This window comes from Oryzias melastigma, linkage group LG21 (genome assembly GCF_002922805.2).
Source record: "Oryzias melastigma strain HK-1 linkage group LG21, ASM292280v2, whole genome shotgun sequence".
Lineage (NCBI taxonomy): Eukaryota > Metazoa > Chordata > Actinopteri > Beloniformes > Adrianichthyidae > Oryzias > Oryzias melastigma.
In genome coordinates, this window is record NC_050532.1 from 23,322,787 (window position 1) to 23,336,219 (window position 13,433).

General features: G+C 38.2%; 1 protein-coding gene across 2 annotated transcripts in view; it reads right to left on the reverse strand.

Annotated features, from left to right (window-relative positions):
* Nucleotides 1-1,691: 1,691 nt before the first annotated feature.
* adarb1b (adenosine deaminase RNA specific B1b) overlaps nt 1,692-13,433 on the reverse strand; it is a 145,528-nt gene continuing 133,786 nt past the window's right edge. For both annotated transcript variants that reach the window (XM_024286327.2, XM_024286326.2), the window contains 3 exons: nt 12,461-12,642; nt 10,087-10,265; nt 1,692-5,103 (listed from right to left, as the gene is read on the reverse strand). In XM_024286327.2, the coding sequence (XP_024142095.1) occupies nt 4,927-5,103; nt 10,087-10,265; nt 12,461-12,642 (538 nt within the window). In that variant the 3' untranslated portion in view covers nt 1,692-4,926. The remainder of the gene's footprint in view (nt 5,104-10,086; nt 10,266-12,460; nt 12,643-13,433) is intronic.

The window sequence follows — 13,433 nt, forward strand, 5'->3', positions numbered from 1 at the left end:
AACGTTTGGGTTTTAAAATGTTTCACTAAAGACAATCAAACATCACCTATTTAAGTTATGTTGTAGGAAATTCATGCAAATGGGATGGACATCACACTGCTCACAAAACTCACTGGATTTGCTTTACTTTAACTTTTTTGTAAATGTATACATTTTATTTGAAAAAAATGACATGCAAAATTTTTAACTTTTTAAATAATACATTTAGGATTTTCTTCTTGTGAAATGCTAACTTTACTATAATTTGATGAATTTATTCTTATATATTTGAGTATTTATTTTTATTTCATCATGACCTTAATACTTCATCAAAAGGGACAGAAAGGAGAGAAAATGCAGAAAAACAATATTTTTTTACTTGATTGCCATTAAAAAATAATAATAAAAAGTGTATTTGAAACACACAGCTGAAAGGGTATCCAAACCCTAAATCAACTTCAGATTTTCTTCCAACAGTTGGTTCGCTGAAGCTCCTTTAGAGTCAACGTGAAGCAGGCTCGGCTTTCACTCACCGGGTGACCCGAAGATTAAAACCTGGAATAAAATTCATGAGACGCCTCCGTCTGACTAATCCAGCCTCACCTTGAGTCTGATTGACACCAAGAACATTTGCAATTTGTGTCTGCAAAACTGTCCTGTCAGCCCACAAAATAAGCTACGGCAGCAGTGATGGGAGACGACAACTGAGAATCCTTTTGAAATGTATATTTCACACTTTGGCTGCAAGCGGTCCTTCAGAATGAAGACCCGAGATGCTAATTAGAAGACAAGTTTCTCAGAATGAAAGAGCCTGCTGTCATTTTATAGTATTATAGTATTAAAAGGACACATTTAACCCTTTAACACCAGCTGGAAACACCTTAATAACATACGTTCTTTGACATACCGTAACATTTCTACCGTTTAAACATAAATCAGTCGTCCCTTTCATAGAATAAATAAGGTTTTCGCATCGGTTTTGCATATTGACTTTTTATCCACAACAGAATCAACTGGAATTACGTTAATTGTGTGAACAGCTAAAGAGATACAGTTGTAGAAAGAATGTCAACTCTGATGCTAAAGTTCTGGTGTAAAAGGGTTAAAGTAACAAACAAAGAAGAAGAAGAAGTGAGGTTTTATGTACAGGGAGGAGTTAGCTAAGCTTACCTCTAAAGAATTGTGTCTCACTTTTACAGGATTTTTTAATAGATAAACAGTAAAATATTGAGATATTTTAAAATTCAGAACACATTTATATTTTTTACTCATTTTAAAACCCAATTTTCATCTCTTGCTTCTTTGGCTTCCCCAAACTAACAGAAAATCGTCTGATCACTGACTAATTATAATAGACTTTTAGATTTTATTGACTACTAACGGTCTGAAAACTCACATTTTTGTGCATATATTAATCTGCTTTGTGTCACCATGATTAAAACACAAACTGGTTGCATTTATCCTGATACTTATATACATTTTGATTAAAAATACTCTTGATTTTGATTGAAAAAGCCAAACATAACAGGAATAAACCATAACAAACACTTCTTTTTTTAATTTTAAGTTTTGAGAAACACCTGACATGTCCAAACCTACAATACTCTGACATACGTACCTCCTTCCACGATCAACATGAATTAGCTCGCTCCAGATCTCACATACAGTCAATGCCTCAGACACAGAAATAACCACTCAGCATATGCAAAACGTAAACTAAGAACTCTTTTATTTTTTTTGTAGATTTTATATCTCTATCTATAGTCATCAGGTTTTTTTCTACAGAGTCCCTTAAAAGTTTGTCATCATGCTAGGTGCAGCTTCAGTGCTGGTAAGTACATGCAAGGTTGTGGTTCTTGTTGGTGAAGGATTTCACACACAGGACGATTGTTGAGAGGGCAGAAACCCAGAAAAGGTCATCGAACATACCCGAAACTACAACCCCCCTTCTTGGAGAGGGGGGGGTGGGGGCGGACCATCATCAAGGATTTACAAAGGATCAAGCAGAAGCAGCTCATTTCTCGCTGTGCTAGTTCAGTCCGTCCACACTTTTTTTTTAAGCATGACATCATCGGTTGACATCTTTAGTAGAAAGAAACCTTCAAGCAGGCAATCTTTACGAGGACGTTTACAAAAAAAAAAGTCCTCAGACAGCTTTGTGGAGGGACAAGAATGGAAAAAGAAAGACAAAAGCGGGTCAAACTCCTGGTTGTGACGTTAAAGGACGGATCAGGAGTATTGCTCGTGACTTTGGTTTGGGTCAGTTTTGCCGGCAGGATGTGGGGATGTTTCCTGCTAATATATCCAACATCAGGTTTTGGAGTCCAAAATACCAAATAGAAGTGAAAAATAAATGGACATACTGTCAATGACATCAACAAGTGCCCGCTGGTGGATGCCACTTCAAGCTGAGGCACTTAACAGTGCAGGTTGTTGTTTTTTTTGTGAGTTTGTCGTCTTTTGTGAAGGTGTGGCTACAGTGTTGATCCAGGGCGTTGTCATAATCAGTGAAGTGTCTTACGGTGGCCCCGGTGAGTCACAAAGAAGAACAAAAAAAAAACCATTTTTCACAATTCCAGCATCGGAGGAGGGAAGAAGTTTACACACAGACACTACACAATAATGATCACAGGTCACAAGAAACACCGACTGCTTACAGACGACTACAGATGCAGAGGGGAAAGCCTGACGGTACAGATGACGGACCGTATTCCAAAATAAATCCTCGTTAGGAAAATAGTCACACACATGGATCTTTGGTGAGAATCGGTATGCTTCAGGACACACGTTTGACCCTCGGACCGACAGCTGGAAGTGGAAATCCTGTAGACGCGACATCACGACGGTTGGTTGTAAACTACGAGCATCGGGTTTGAGCCTACAGTGTTCTTCATGCAGGGTCTGCATATTCACCATGAAAGAGGTGCTTTCTGGGAGATTTGTGTCTCTACAGGTCGTTTTCATGAAAATAAGTTCATTTATGGTTCGTGCTGCTACAGTACATCTATTGACAGCGGGTGTGACAGATGAGTGCCACAAATGTTCTATAGTCATCGTTTCACTGCTGTACCGATCCAGAAGACAAAAAAAAAAAAAAAATCAAAAACAAATCTAGAAAACAGAGATTCAAAGCTGCCTGTGGAGGAAGTTGCTGGCATTCATCCAAACTTTTCCGCCGATGGAGTTCATCGCACGAGTTCTGCTCTGCAAGCCTCTCAGTTCAGTTTCCATGCAAAGCCATGGCTTCAAATAAAGGAAAACAATAAAACAACGTGCAGCGCCTCGACAAGCTGACCCAAGACCCAGGCGGCGGAGTCCACACGACCCCCCCTGCTGTTCAAGTATGAAATGACAGTGACTGGAAATATATGGAGCTACAATGAGGCCGATATTATGTCAAACCCAAATAAAACAAATTGAAAGAAAATTGGTGTATGGCCAATAAAAAGGTAAAATGTCCTAAAATTTTTGCTATTCAAAAATAAATATAATTATATTCTGCTTCAAATGTTCTGTTTTTTAAGGTTTAAAAACTGAAATTTTTAATTAAAAAACTTTTAAAACTTTTTTCACTTTCAACTATTTTTTGAAAGTGAGCAAGGCCAAAGGTTTTCTGAAATGTTCAGATTAAAAAAAAAACAAACAAACAAAAAAAAAACAAGAGTTGAAAGTGAAAAAAAGATTTAAAAACCTAAAAAACAGAACATTTGAAGCTAAAAATAATTCAGTATATTTTTGAATAGCAAAAAGTTCTGGACATTTTACATTTTCTTTTGGCCAATCACCATTTTATTTTATTTTATTTGGGTTTCAAATAATTTTGGCCCCAATTTAGCTCCATAGAAATAACTTACAAAATTAAAGTTGATAAAACAATGTTAAACTGGCTTCATAACTGCTCTCTTTTCCACCCAGTTGACATTTCTTTGTTTAATACAGGGGCTTAAAAGAGATGATGCACAACATAAAACTTTTACCTCATCTTATATAATTATGAACTATTAAAATCAAAATTCCTAATATTTTAGTATATATATATATATATATATATATATACATAAACAGGTTTTTAGTTTTTGAAAAGTGTTGGGCCAGTAGTGTGCACACGCTAATCCATGCAGATTTGTGTGTTTTTGACGTGATTCAAACTGTTAAAATTAGTCATTTAGTTTTAATGCTACAAATATTCTCTTACTTAACCTCTCAAAAACTCTTCTAAAAATGTAAAAAAAAAAAATTAAAAGAATAATCGATAAATTAAATACATACGTTTTGCAAACTATTACTTCCGCCCTAATTTTACAAGTATAAAAAAAAGGAAAAAGACATATATTACAGCTCACATCTCTGGATGTTTTACTCTTAAAAGGTAGAGGAGGTTCTTTCGGGTTCTGGAATAAAACTGGGTTCTAATGGTTGATCGGAGTGGAAAAGCAGCCTGAGCATGTGAGCATCACCTGACTTTAAAAGGACTTTTACCAAAGAGAACCAGAGGAGATTGTTTGCACATTCCCTCCTTTTATGTGTGCACAGCTTGAGTTGCAAAACCTCAGACTTTTATGCATCTTGCATCTTTTCTTTCCTCTAAATTTGAACTCAAACTGGATAAAATGACAGAATTGCAATTTCTGCTTTTACATCTGCAGCATAGAGATGAAAACACAGTGATTCCAGTTTTCAAATTAAAAATGACATGAAAAACAACCATCTTAAAACGATCAAGACAGACGGTGAAAAAAACTCAAGGTGATGACGGAAAACCCGACGCTGAGGTCCTCTGAGGAATGAGCAGTCTGTGAGGCGGCGCAGGTACGAGGTGCACGTGCGCCGCGACACGTCGGAAAGGGAAACGGCGAGCAGAAGAAGGGTCTTTCTAGCTTCTGGCCTGGGTCTGGGTAGGAGGGGGAGTGGGTGGTTGCATGGAACCACCTTGGTCCCGGGAGAACCTCAGGAGCTCAGGGTGAACTGGTCTTGCTCGATGGGCTTTTTTACCCAGGCTCCCAGGCCGGCCTTGTGGAAGGCCTTGATGAGCGCCTTCTTGGCAGAGTGGTACTCCGTGGCGGCCTGCTTGGCGTCGTGGTAGGAGCTCGGCTTCGGCACTTTGATCCGTAAGATGGATGACAGCTGGGGAGGAAGAGGAGACGGGAAGTCAGTTGAACTTCAGTGGTGCCTCGCATAAAAAACAGAACCAACCTGGTACCTTTTGGATTTAATCTGCAACGGATTTAAAACGGTTCTGGTGTCAAAAGAGTGCTTAAACCAGTGTTTCAAAATAAAATAATATACACAAAAAGTGAGACAGAATGAAGGAAAGCACCTTGATGTGCCTGAGATGCTTCATTTCCTTCTTTCTGACAGTTTACACTGCAGTGATCAACTCTGTTTTCCCACTCCTGTTTTGGCGCTCATCGCCATGACAACGCTCTGCTTTCACAGCATCGTCCACATCCTTCTTTTCCATCAGATCGCCGATTTAGAATTTTTTGCTGTGAAGTTCAGCTAAACTTTCCCTCAATTTGTCTTCAGCATTTTGACTAAAGCTCCTCCCACCCTCAAGGCCACACCTATTCTAATATTAGCCCGCCCACAATTGCTGGAAAGGTATAATTATTGGCTAGAAATGTACAGCAAAATTGAATAAAATACAATTGACATATAAGTCAGTACCAACCTAACACTCATTTTGATATTGAGTGGAAAATTTATCAGACAATGAGTAAAATAAAATTGTGTTTTTAACAGGTTCTTGTGCCTTTTTCTAACAACGGAGGACATTTATAAAGAAAATTAAGCTCAAAATTGCATTTCCGAGTATTTAACTATTTGTATTAATTTTATAATTAATTTATCCTTTAATCAACCGTGTTCACATTGACACAAGTAATCCAAATAAATGCCTGATCAGAATGAAAACGTCCAATATAAACAAGCCACCTGGAATACTCTGGCCCGGTCAGACTCATTTCCTTCTGATCCAGATAGGTGGGTTACACCGATTGCTGATCGTGGTGAATGTAAACAGTCCATTCCGATCGTGTGTCATTACTGCGCTGGATTTTACGTCATGCATAGAGGGGTATAGCGCTCCAGAGGAGACTTTGGATATATCAGCTGTAGCTAGACCTGTAGCGTTGTTTGCTTTGAGGGGAGGATGCTTTCATTTGGTGTGTTTCGGACCGCAGTCCATCCAGCTGCTCTGCACGAGCGAGCTGCTAGACTCGGGAAAACCGTGTCTCCCGGGAAAACTGTCTCTCCAAGCGGCTTCGGAACGATGTGAGCTGGTGGAGATGGCTTTTGAATGTGGAAAAACCGTGAAAACAATCATGTAAATAGGTGTTACTAATCGTATCCAGACAAAATAAAGGCTGATGTCATTCCCACATATTTACATGCAGCCAAGATGTACATTGCTGCACCGGATCTTAACTGCATCCAAGGCTGAATGTTTAACTCTAACCCGTCCTCCGGGTCTGTGCGACAAAGAATAAAGCACCGACCACATTGATTTCAAAAATTGTGAGCAAACATTCACTTAAAAATAAAAGTATGCTCAGAGTATGATGTTGCTCATAGCTGCAGCTTTGTTTTTGTTTACAACGGAACTCAATATTTCCCCTTCTACGGCCGTTTCTGGTATTTTAGATATTTCTGTGCATGTCAAAATGATTTATTCCGATCAAATGTGTGGCGCATATAAACGTACATATGATCAGATAAAGTTTCTCAGGTCCAATGTGCGTAATTCTATTCTAATCCAAATTTTGATCTGATAGAGGACATTTTGCACACGTAAACGCAGCTAATGTGAATCAGGAGCAGATAAAAAAATCCAGTATAAAAAAAGAACTTATTTGTGATATAAAAAATATGTCTAATGAGCTGCTGTCTCTCCTAGAAAACCACAGGTTGATTTATTTTAAGTTTTGTCTAAAAACAGCATAATCATATTAAAAAAATCACTAGGAATGTTTTTAAAAAAGATCAAAAGATGATCAGAGTGGGTCTTTTAGCATAGGAGGTGTGATTTTCTTGTTTAATTTTTTTAGCGACGTTGAATAAATCACACAACTTTTAACAGAAGTCAAAGGGAAACACCTTGAACCACTGAATAAAACCATATTTATGGAGAAATATTGTAGAATTTAAGAAACTTCAACCCTTTAACCTCAGAGCGTTGACTTTCTCTAAAATAACCGTAACTCTTATGGTTTACCAAATAAATATAATTCCCAAAACAGCTTTTCTCTGCATCCAAAACAACTTGTTTATGTTTATTATCTATATTTGCATTTTTATATTGTGTATTATGTATATTTATTTTCGGTCCTTCAAAGAGGATGTTATTTTGCAGTCAACATCTCCGGTGTTAAAAGGTAAATATGATTTTTGGTCGCAACAATTTACCATCTTTTTAAAATGTGTAATAAAAACCCAAGAATTTCTGGAGCCAGACACTGGTCTTTCAAAATAAAAGTTTCATTTCATCCCAGAGATGAAAGCTTGCATTAAAATCAGGATTTTAAATCAACTTTCCCCACTAATTTGTCATGCAGTGTGCCAAGTTATATTCATACCGGATTAGAATATAAAACTTCCAGCTCCAAAGTGGAAGCAGAGAAAATGTTTGGAGGCATCAGGAAAGCCTATAACCCACTAGAAGCCCCACATCATGATCCTTCCTCCACCATGCAGTCAGGCAGTACGATCCTCCTCCAACATTCATCAAACTCGACCACCTGAAGGTGCGATCCATCACTCCTCAGAACGCCTCTCCAGAGCTCCACAGTCCACTGCTTTACCTCCATCTGACACTCGTCGCTATGGCGATGTGATCTGTGTTCACATGAAGCTGCTGCTGTTGTTCTAAATTCCAGTAACACTCACCAAAAAGAGTCACAGAACGTATTCTTTTCTGAAACCGAAGCCTCTGTGTCAAAACTTATGAAACAAAGTTTAAAGCAGCAAAGACGACTCGGCTCTAATTGAAGGTCAGACCTCTCAGCTGTGACTCACTTTTCCTCACACCTTCCAGTTTTCATTTGACCACTGATCCAAAGAGGAGGATGATCCACTGATATTTGGAAAGACTTTGAAACCTCCCTCGTCTTCAAGGTTTTTTAGAGACCCACTCTGATTTTAATCCATCGTGAAAACGTTCCCAGCTGTCTTTAAATCTGAAAACCTGTGTGGTTTTCTAGGAGGAAACTGACACAAGAACACGTTTAAAACATCACTTTAATCAGAGAAGATCTTTAAAGATTTTCATCCATTTTTGATGATCCCTGTTAAAGGGGCCATACCATGAAAAAAATCTTTTTGAGCTTTTAAGTGTATTATACTGTTCATTCTTTACTATAAAGAACCCCAAAATGGTGTTTTAAACCATTCATGCATTTCTAAGTAATTCTCTAAAAACCTGCACTCTCTTCACCAGCCCCTCCCATACCCACGAAAACGAGCGGGTCCTCACGTGCTGATGTCACAACGTGAGACAGCCCCCTCCAGGAAAAGTCTACTCTCCCAGCCCTGCCCCCAGGCTAACACCAACACCCAATGTGTTCATGGAGCTAGTGGTGATTAGCAAAAAACTTTCATTTTCGATGAACAAAACAGTATTTGTGTTGTGAACCAGTGTAGTTATGGCCAGAACAAATACCGTATTTTTCGGACTATAAGTCGCACCGGAGTATAAGTCGCAGGGGCCAAAAAATGCATAATGAAGAAGAAAAAACCATACATAAGTCGCACCGGAGTATAAGTCGCATTTTTTTCAAGTAATTTATTTTACAAACTGGTTGAAAAAAACGATATTACATCATCCTGGAAGGTAAGTTATAACATTCATAAGTGAATAGAGAACAGGCTGAATATGTGTCAACACATATTCACATATTAGCATCATGAAAAAAACGAAAAGGTGTAGCATTTATATAACATAACAGTTTTATTTAACTATAGCCTCAAGAACTCATCAACTTTGTATCTTTACTGTAATTAATTGCACACAATCTCACTCCATATCACTAAATCCATTAAATTCTTAGTCCTCTGTGTCACGTCTGAATAACTAAAGTAAATAAAGTAATTGCATAGATCACCATAAGAGGGCACTCTAGACTTACGGTCCATATCTCATCATTAAAAATTCATATATAAGTCGCACTGGAGTATAAGTCGCAGGGACATTCAATCTATGAAAAAAACCGCGACTTATAGTCCGGAAAATACGGTAAATACAAATATGTGTGGATCCATCTTTGAAAAAGTTTTGATGTTGTGTATTTTCATGGTAGATGCAGACATGCTGCAGGTGTGGTGCCAAGGTACGTTCCCCCTGCCAGAATGTGCATCCCCGGTCTGAGGCATCGCTGATTTGTTTCCCAATTCATATTTTGTCCCAAAAAGCATAAAACAAATGTGGATGATAATGACAGACCTTATTCTGGGGCTTTGTGAGTTTACTGTCATGTTTGGTTTTAAACCACATTTTCTGATCCCGCCCGCCAGTATCTGTGGCCCCCCCCAATATTTTTCAGTCGAAACAAGAAATTTTTAATAATTCTCAGTTGTTTCCATAAAAAAAATGATTCCATAAAGCACGTTTTTTTATCCTAAATTAGTCAAACAAAGGTTGTTTTTTTCCTTTTTTTTAACACAAGAAGCTGTTGTTTTAGGTAGAATATTTAGGAGAAAAAATTGCAAATATGACAATAATCTCCCAAAAGCAACATAATAAAGTATATTGTGATCATCAATCTTCTTTTAATGTATTTTGGGACAAAATAAGAGTGTTACAAAAGAACTCAACAATGCCTGAGACCGGGGACACACATTCTGGCAGGGGGAACGTACCTTTTCACCACACCAGCTCTAGAATAATATCATGAAATGGGCGACACTCACACGCAGCTACAGGCGGGGCTTCAGGAATGGAGTCGTTTTACTTTTGGGTAGGAAAAAAACTCATGAAAATAATTAATATTTCATAAATAATTTTTTTGGTGTGTCAAAGGTAATATATGATGATATATGTGGATATAGTTTAATCTGAAAGTCCTGGAAATCCTGGTTTGGCCCCTTTGAGATCCAGGAAGCAGCTTTCTGTACCTTGGAGTGCAGGCGCACCCAGCGGCTGTACAGCGTGTGCTTGCAGAGTCTGGAGGCGCGCCCCATGTCGTCTTTCCCAGTGGTGGCGTTGATCACTTCCAGAGCCTGGTCGCCCACCGTCCAGTTCACGCTAAAGTTCGGCGCCTTCCCGGGCTGCCTGGCTTCGGCGTTGCTAATTCCTGAAACAAAGACATGAAGGCGTTTCCGTGTGAGGAGAAGCAGGAGCAACGCGTCCACACGTTCAACTAGTTCTTCGTTTGTCTTAGGGGGAAAACATGAAGGCAATTACCCACACGACCACATGTTTCTGTGATATCTCTGAAAAGCCATTTGGCCTCACAAAGCAGAGAAAAACGATGCCTTCCTCTCCGGGGACTTTGGGGACACTCTTCCAGATCATTAGACGGCCTCGGCCTCCACTGTATCTCAAGCATAAATGGGAGATATATGGAGGACATAAATCCCCGTGTCTGTGGACGGAGCTCCTCGGCTGCTCTGGTGGCAGAAGATGATTTACAGGGGATGAAATCCTGGGAGCTCGGAGGCCACGGCCCTTCACGGCTAAAAACCCTCTAAAGCGGAAAAGGTTAATAACCCCGCCGCCATTATCTCCTCCACCCGTCACTTAGAGAGACGCAGAGTGGGGGAGGGGGAGACAGTGATGCGATGCCCCCCCGTCATCCTGACGGATCAAGATGAAACCGTCACCACCTTCACCTTCACCTTTGATGCTGGCAGCATTAAAGCAACAAGCCGAGTCCAAACAACACTACGCTCAGAAGAAAATATTAAACAGAGCAGATTCCTATAAATCAAAATCTCGTTATCAGTGCTGTAATATGTAAAGTAAAAAATGTACTAAACTTTCACCTATCACCCATTAGTTGTTTTAAGACCGTGTCAGGCTGTCACTATGTAAATTATGTGTATTTTACATGGATGAAAATTGGTTATTAGTGGTTTGTGCGTCAATTACGTAATTTTAATCTAACATGACAATTATGCATTGATGGTACAAGAGTGAAAAGTCTGTAGACATACATAGAACAGTTGTGGAAAGTCAAATTTACATAAATTGTGTAAGATTTATGTAAGAACAGTGTATAAACTAGGTAAACTACGCAAAAACTGCAAACATTTTTATTAAACGCCTGTCTGCTGACACCCTGTATGGACATCTGAACATATCGAATACAAGAAACACGTTTGACTAAAATTACATACGAAGACAATGTGTAATTATACGTAGTGGAAGTGTGACACGGCCCTTAGATTGGAAATTTTGCATTAATGTCTTGGGGTGGAGTTTTCACCTTAAAATACTTAAAGAAAAAACTGCAGCCAATTATCAGCAATAATCACTTAAATCTGATTAAGCCACTTTATGATTTGGTTAATATTGCCATTTATTTTATTATAAAATGCATTTTCATCCATTGTATATAGACAAACTAATTTATCTACATTTCTAAATAATCCAAATAAGGATACAGTGAGGTAAATATTGGTAAACAACAAATCAGCAAATAAACCTTTAAAAAAACTTTATTAACCTTGTAATTGTGACAGTTCACCTGGGCCTTTTTTTTTACTTTGTTCATCATAATCTCCCAAACGTATTAAATGAGTGACATTTTTTGCCCCATTTTACTGAATCAATTAAACTTCTAAATTCATTCATAATTTTTTAATCCAAATCGTCATTTTATTATGTTTTAGAGATACTTAAATTGTGTGAAATAACAAGAGCAAAAATAAAAACAATAATAACAAAGTTTTCCTCATATAAACTGATCCAAAGATTTTAAGATTTCAAAAAAATTAAGTTTAAAACACCATAAACTTTTTTATGTATATAGATGAGACAGTTGTAAGAGGTTGAAAATAGTTCAGTTAAAAAAATAGAAAATAAAAAAGAAAGGATTCCAAGTCTTTTGTTTCCTAATGTTATGACTAAAACTAACACATTTAGGAAACAAGATAGGACGTGATTTATGCTCAAATTTAAATGTTTGAAGGAGTTTGTGACCATTTTTCCTCAGTCAAGTTGTTGTTTGTCAAATGTGATGAGGAAGAAAAACAAACCAGGAGAACAGAAAACAGCAGAAGCTCGGTTTTTCTGGCCTTTTCAGAAGGTCAACCACAGACTGCAAATGTACACAAAAGGATAAATCTGTTCAAATTTTACTGAAAGAAAGTAAATGCCAGCTCAGACCAAACAGAAAAACTGCTGTCCTGCTGTGTGAAGAGACTGACCGGTCAGCTGAGCAAACACTCCAACATTCAGATCTTCAGACGGATCATTGAGCAGAAGCTTCCAAACCTCAGAAACTCCACATTTTCACCCCAGATCAAGCCTAATGAGGGTTCCTACCGCTGAGCAGAGGCCTGTTGAGGGAGAACGGCTGTGGGAGGTCCTCGATGTCTGCGATGCGCTGGTACATGGCCCTGGAGAGGTGGTCGGCGTGGTAGAGGCTGCCGAGGATGATGCTGGAGAAGTAGATGGGCTCGGTGAAGTAGCTCATCAGAGAACCCTGGATTCCCACCACGTTCCATCTGCACGAGAAAAACACAGCCGTCATGCGTCAAAGAGAAACTACACTCTATCCTCTCCACCAATCACAGCACAGGAGCTATCCAGATACCAGCAGGTCGAAGAAGTTTGATGAATAATATCAGGCGATCCTCATTCATTACAATTTCATTACCACAGAAGAAGACATAAGCAGCTCAGCACCAGAGGAGCTGCTCTGAGGTCTCCAAGCTGCAGGTTAAACAGAGAAGCTGCACAATTATTTCTAAATGAACTCTAAAGAACCCAAGAAATATTTCGTTTTGGGCTTTTAATTTATTGCTCATTTGCTCATTTATTGATCGTAGCAAAACATAATGAATAAGAGATACACTTATGGTTAATAATATAATAAATACATAAAATAAAGTGTTTAAAATCAGGAATGGTTTTCTTCTATGGGGATATTCTATTTAGTAGCTTGTTAAACAAACAAATAAATAAATAAATAAAAAGTCTGAAGGGCAGAAGAAATCAGTAAATCTTCTTCTAAATAAATAATCCTCTTCTAGAATGGCTTAATATTAAAACTATCTACTACATTCTCTTTTATTTTACCTAGCTTCATTTAATTTTTTCCTGCTTTCATGTCTTTTACTTACAAAAAATCGATACTGCAATATTTCATTACTTATATAGATTTAAAATTCGGACAAGACAGTATTTACTTAATTATTTTGGAGCCTCTTTAAGTGTCTTACTTCTGTTTTCGTGTTTTTTGCTGTTATGAGACATGTACGGGCTCAGATAAAAATGAGGGAAGCAATGCAGCTGC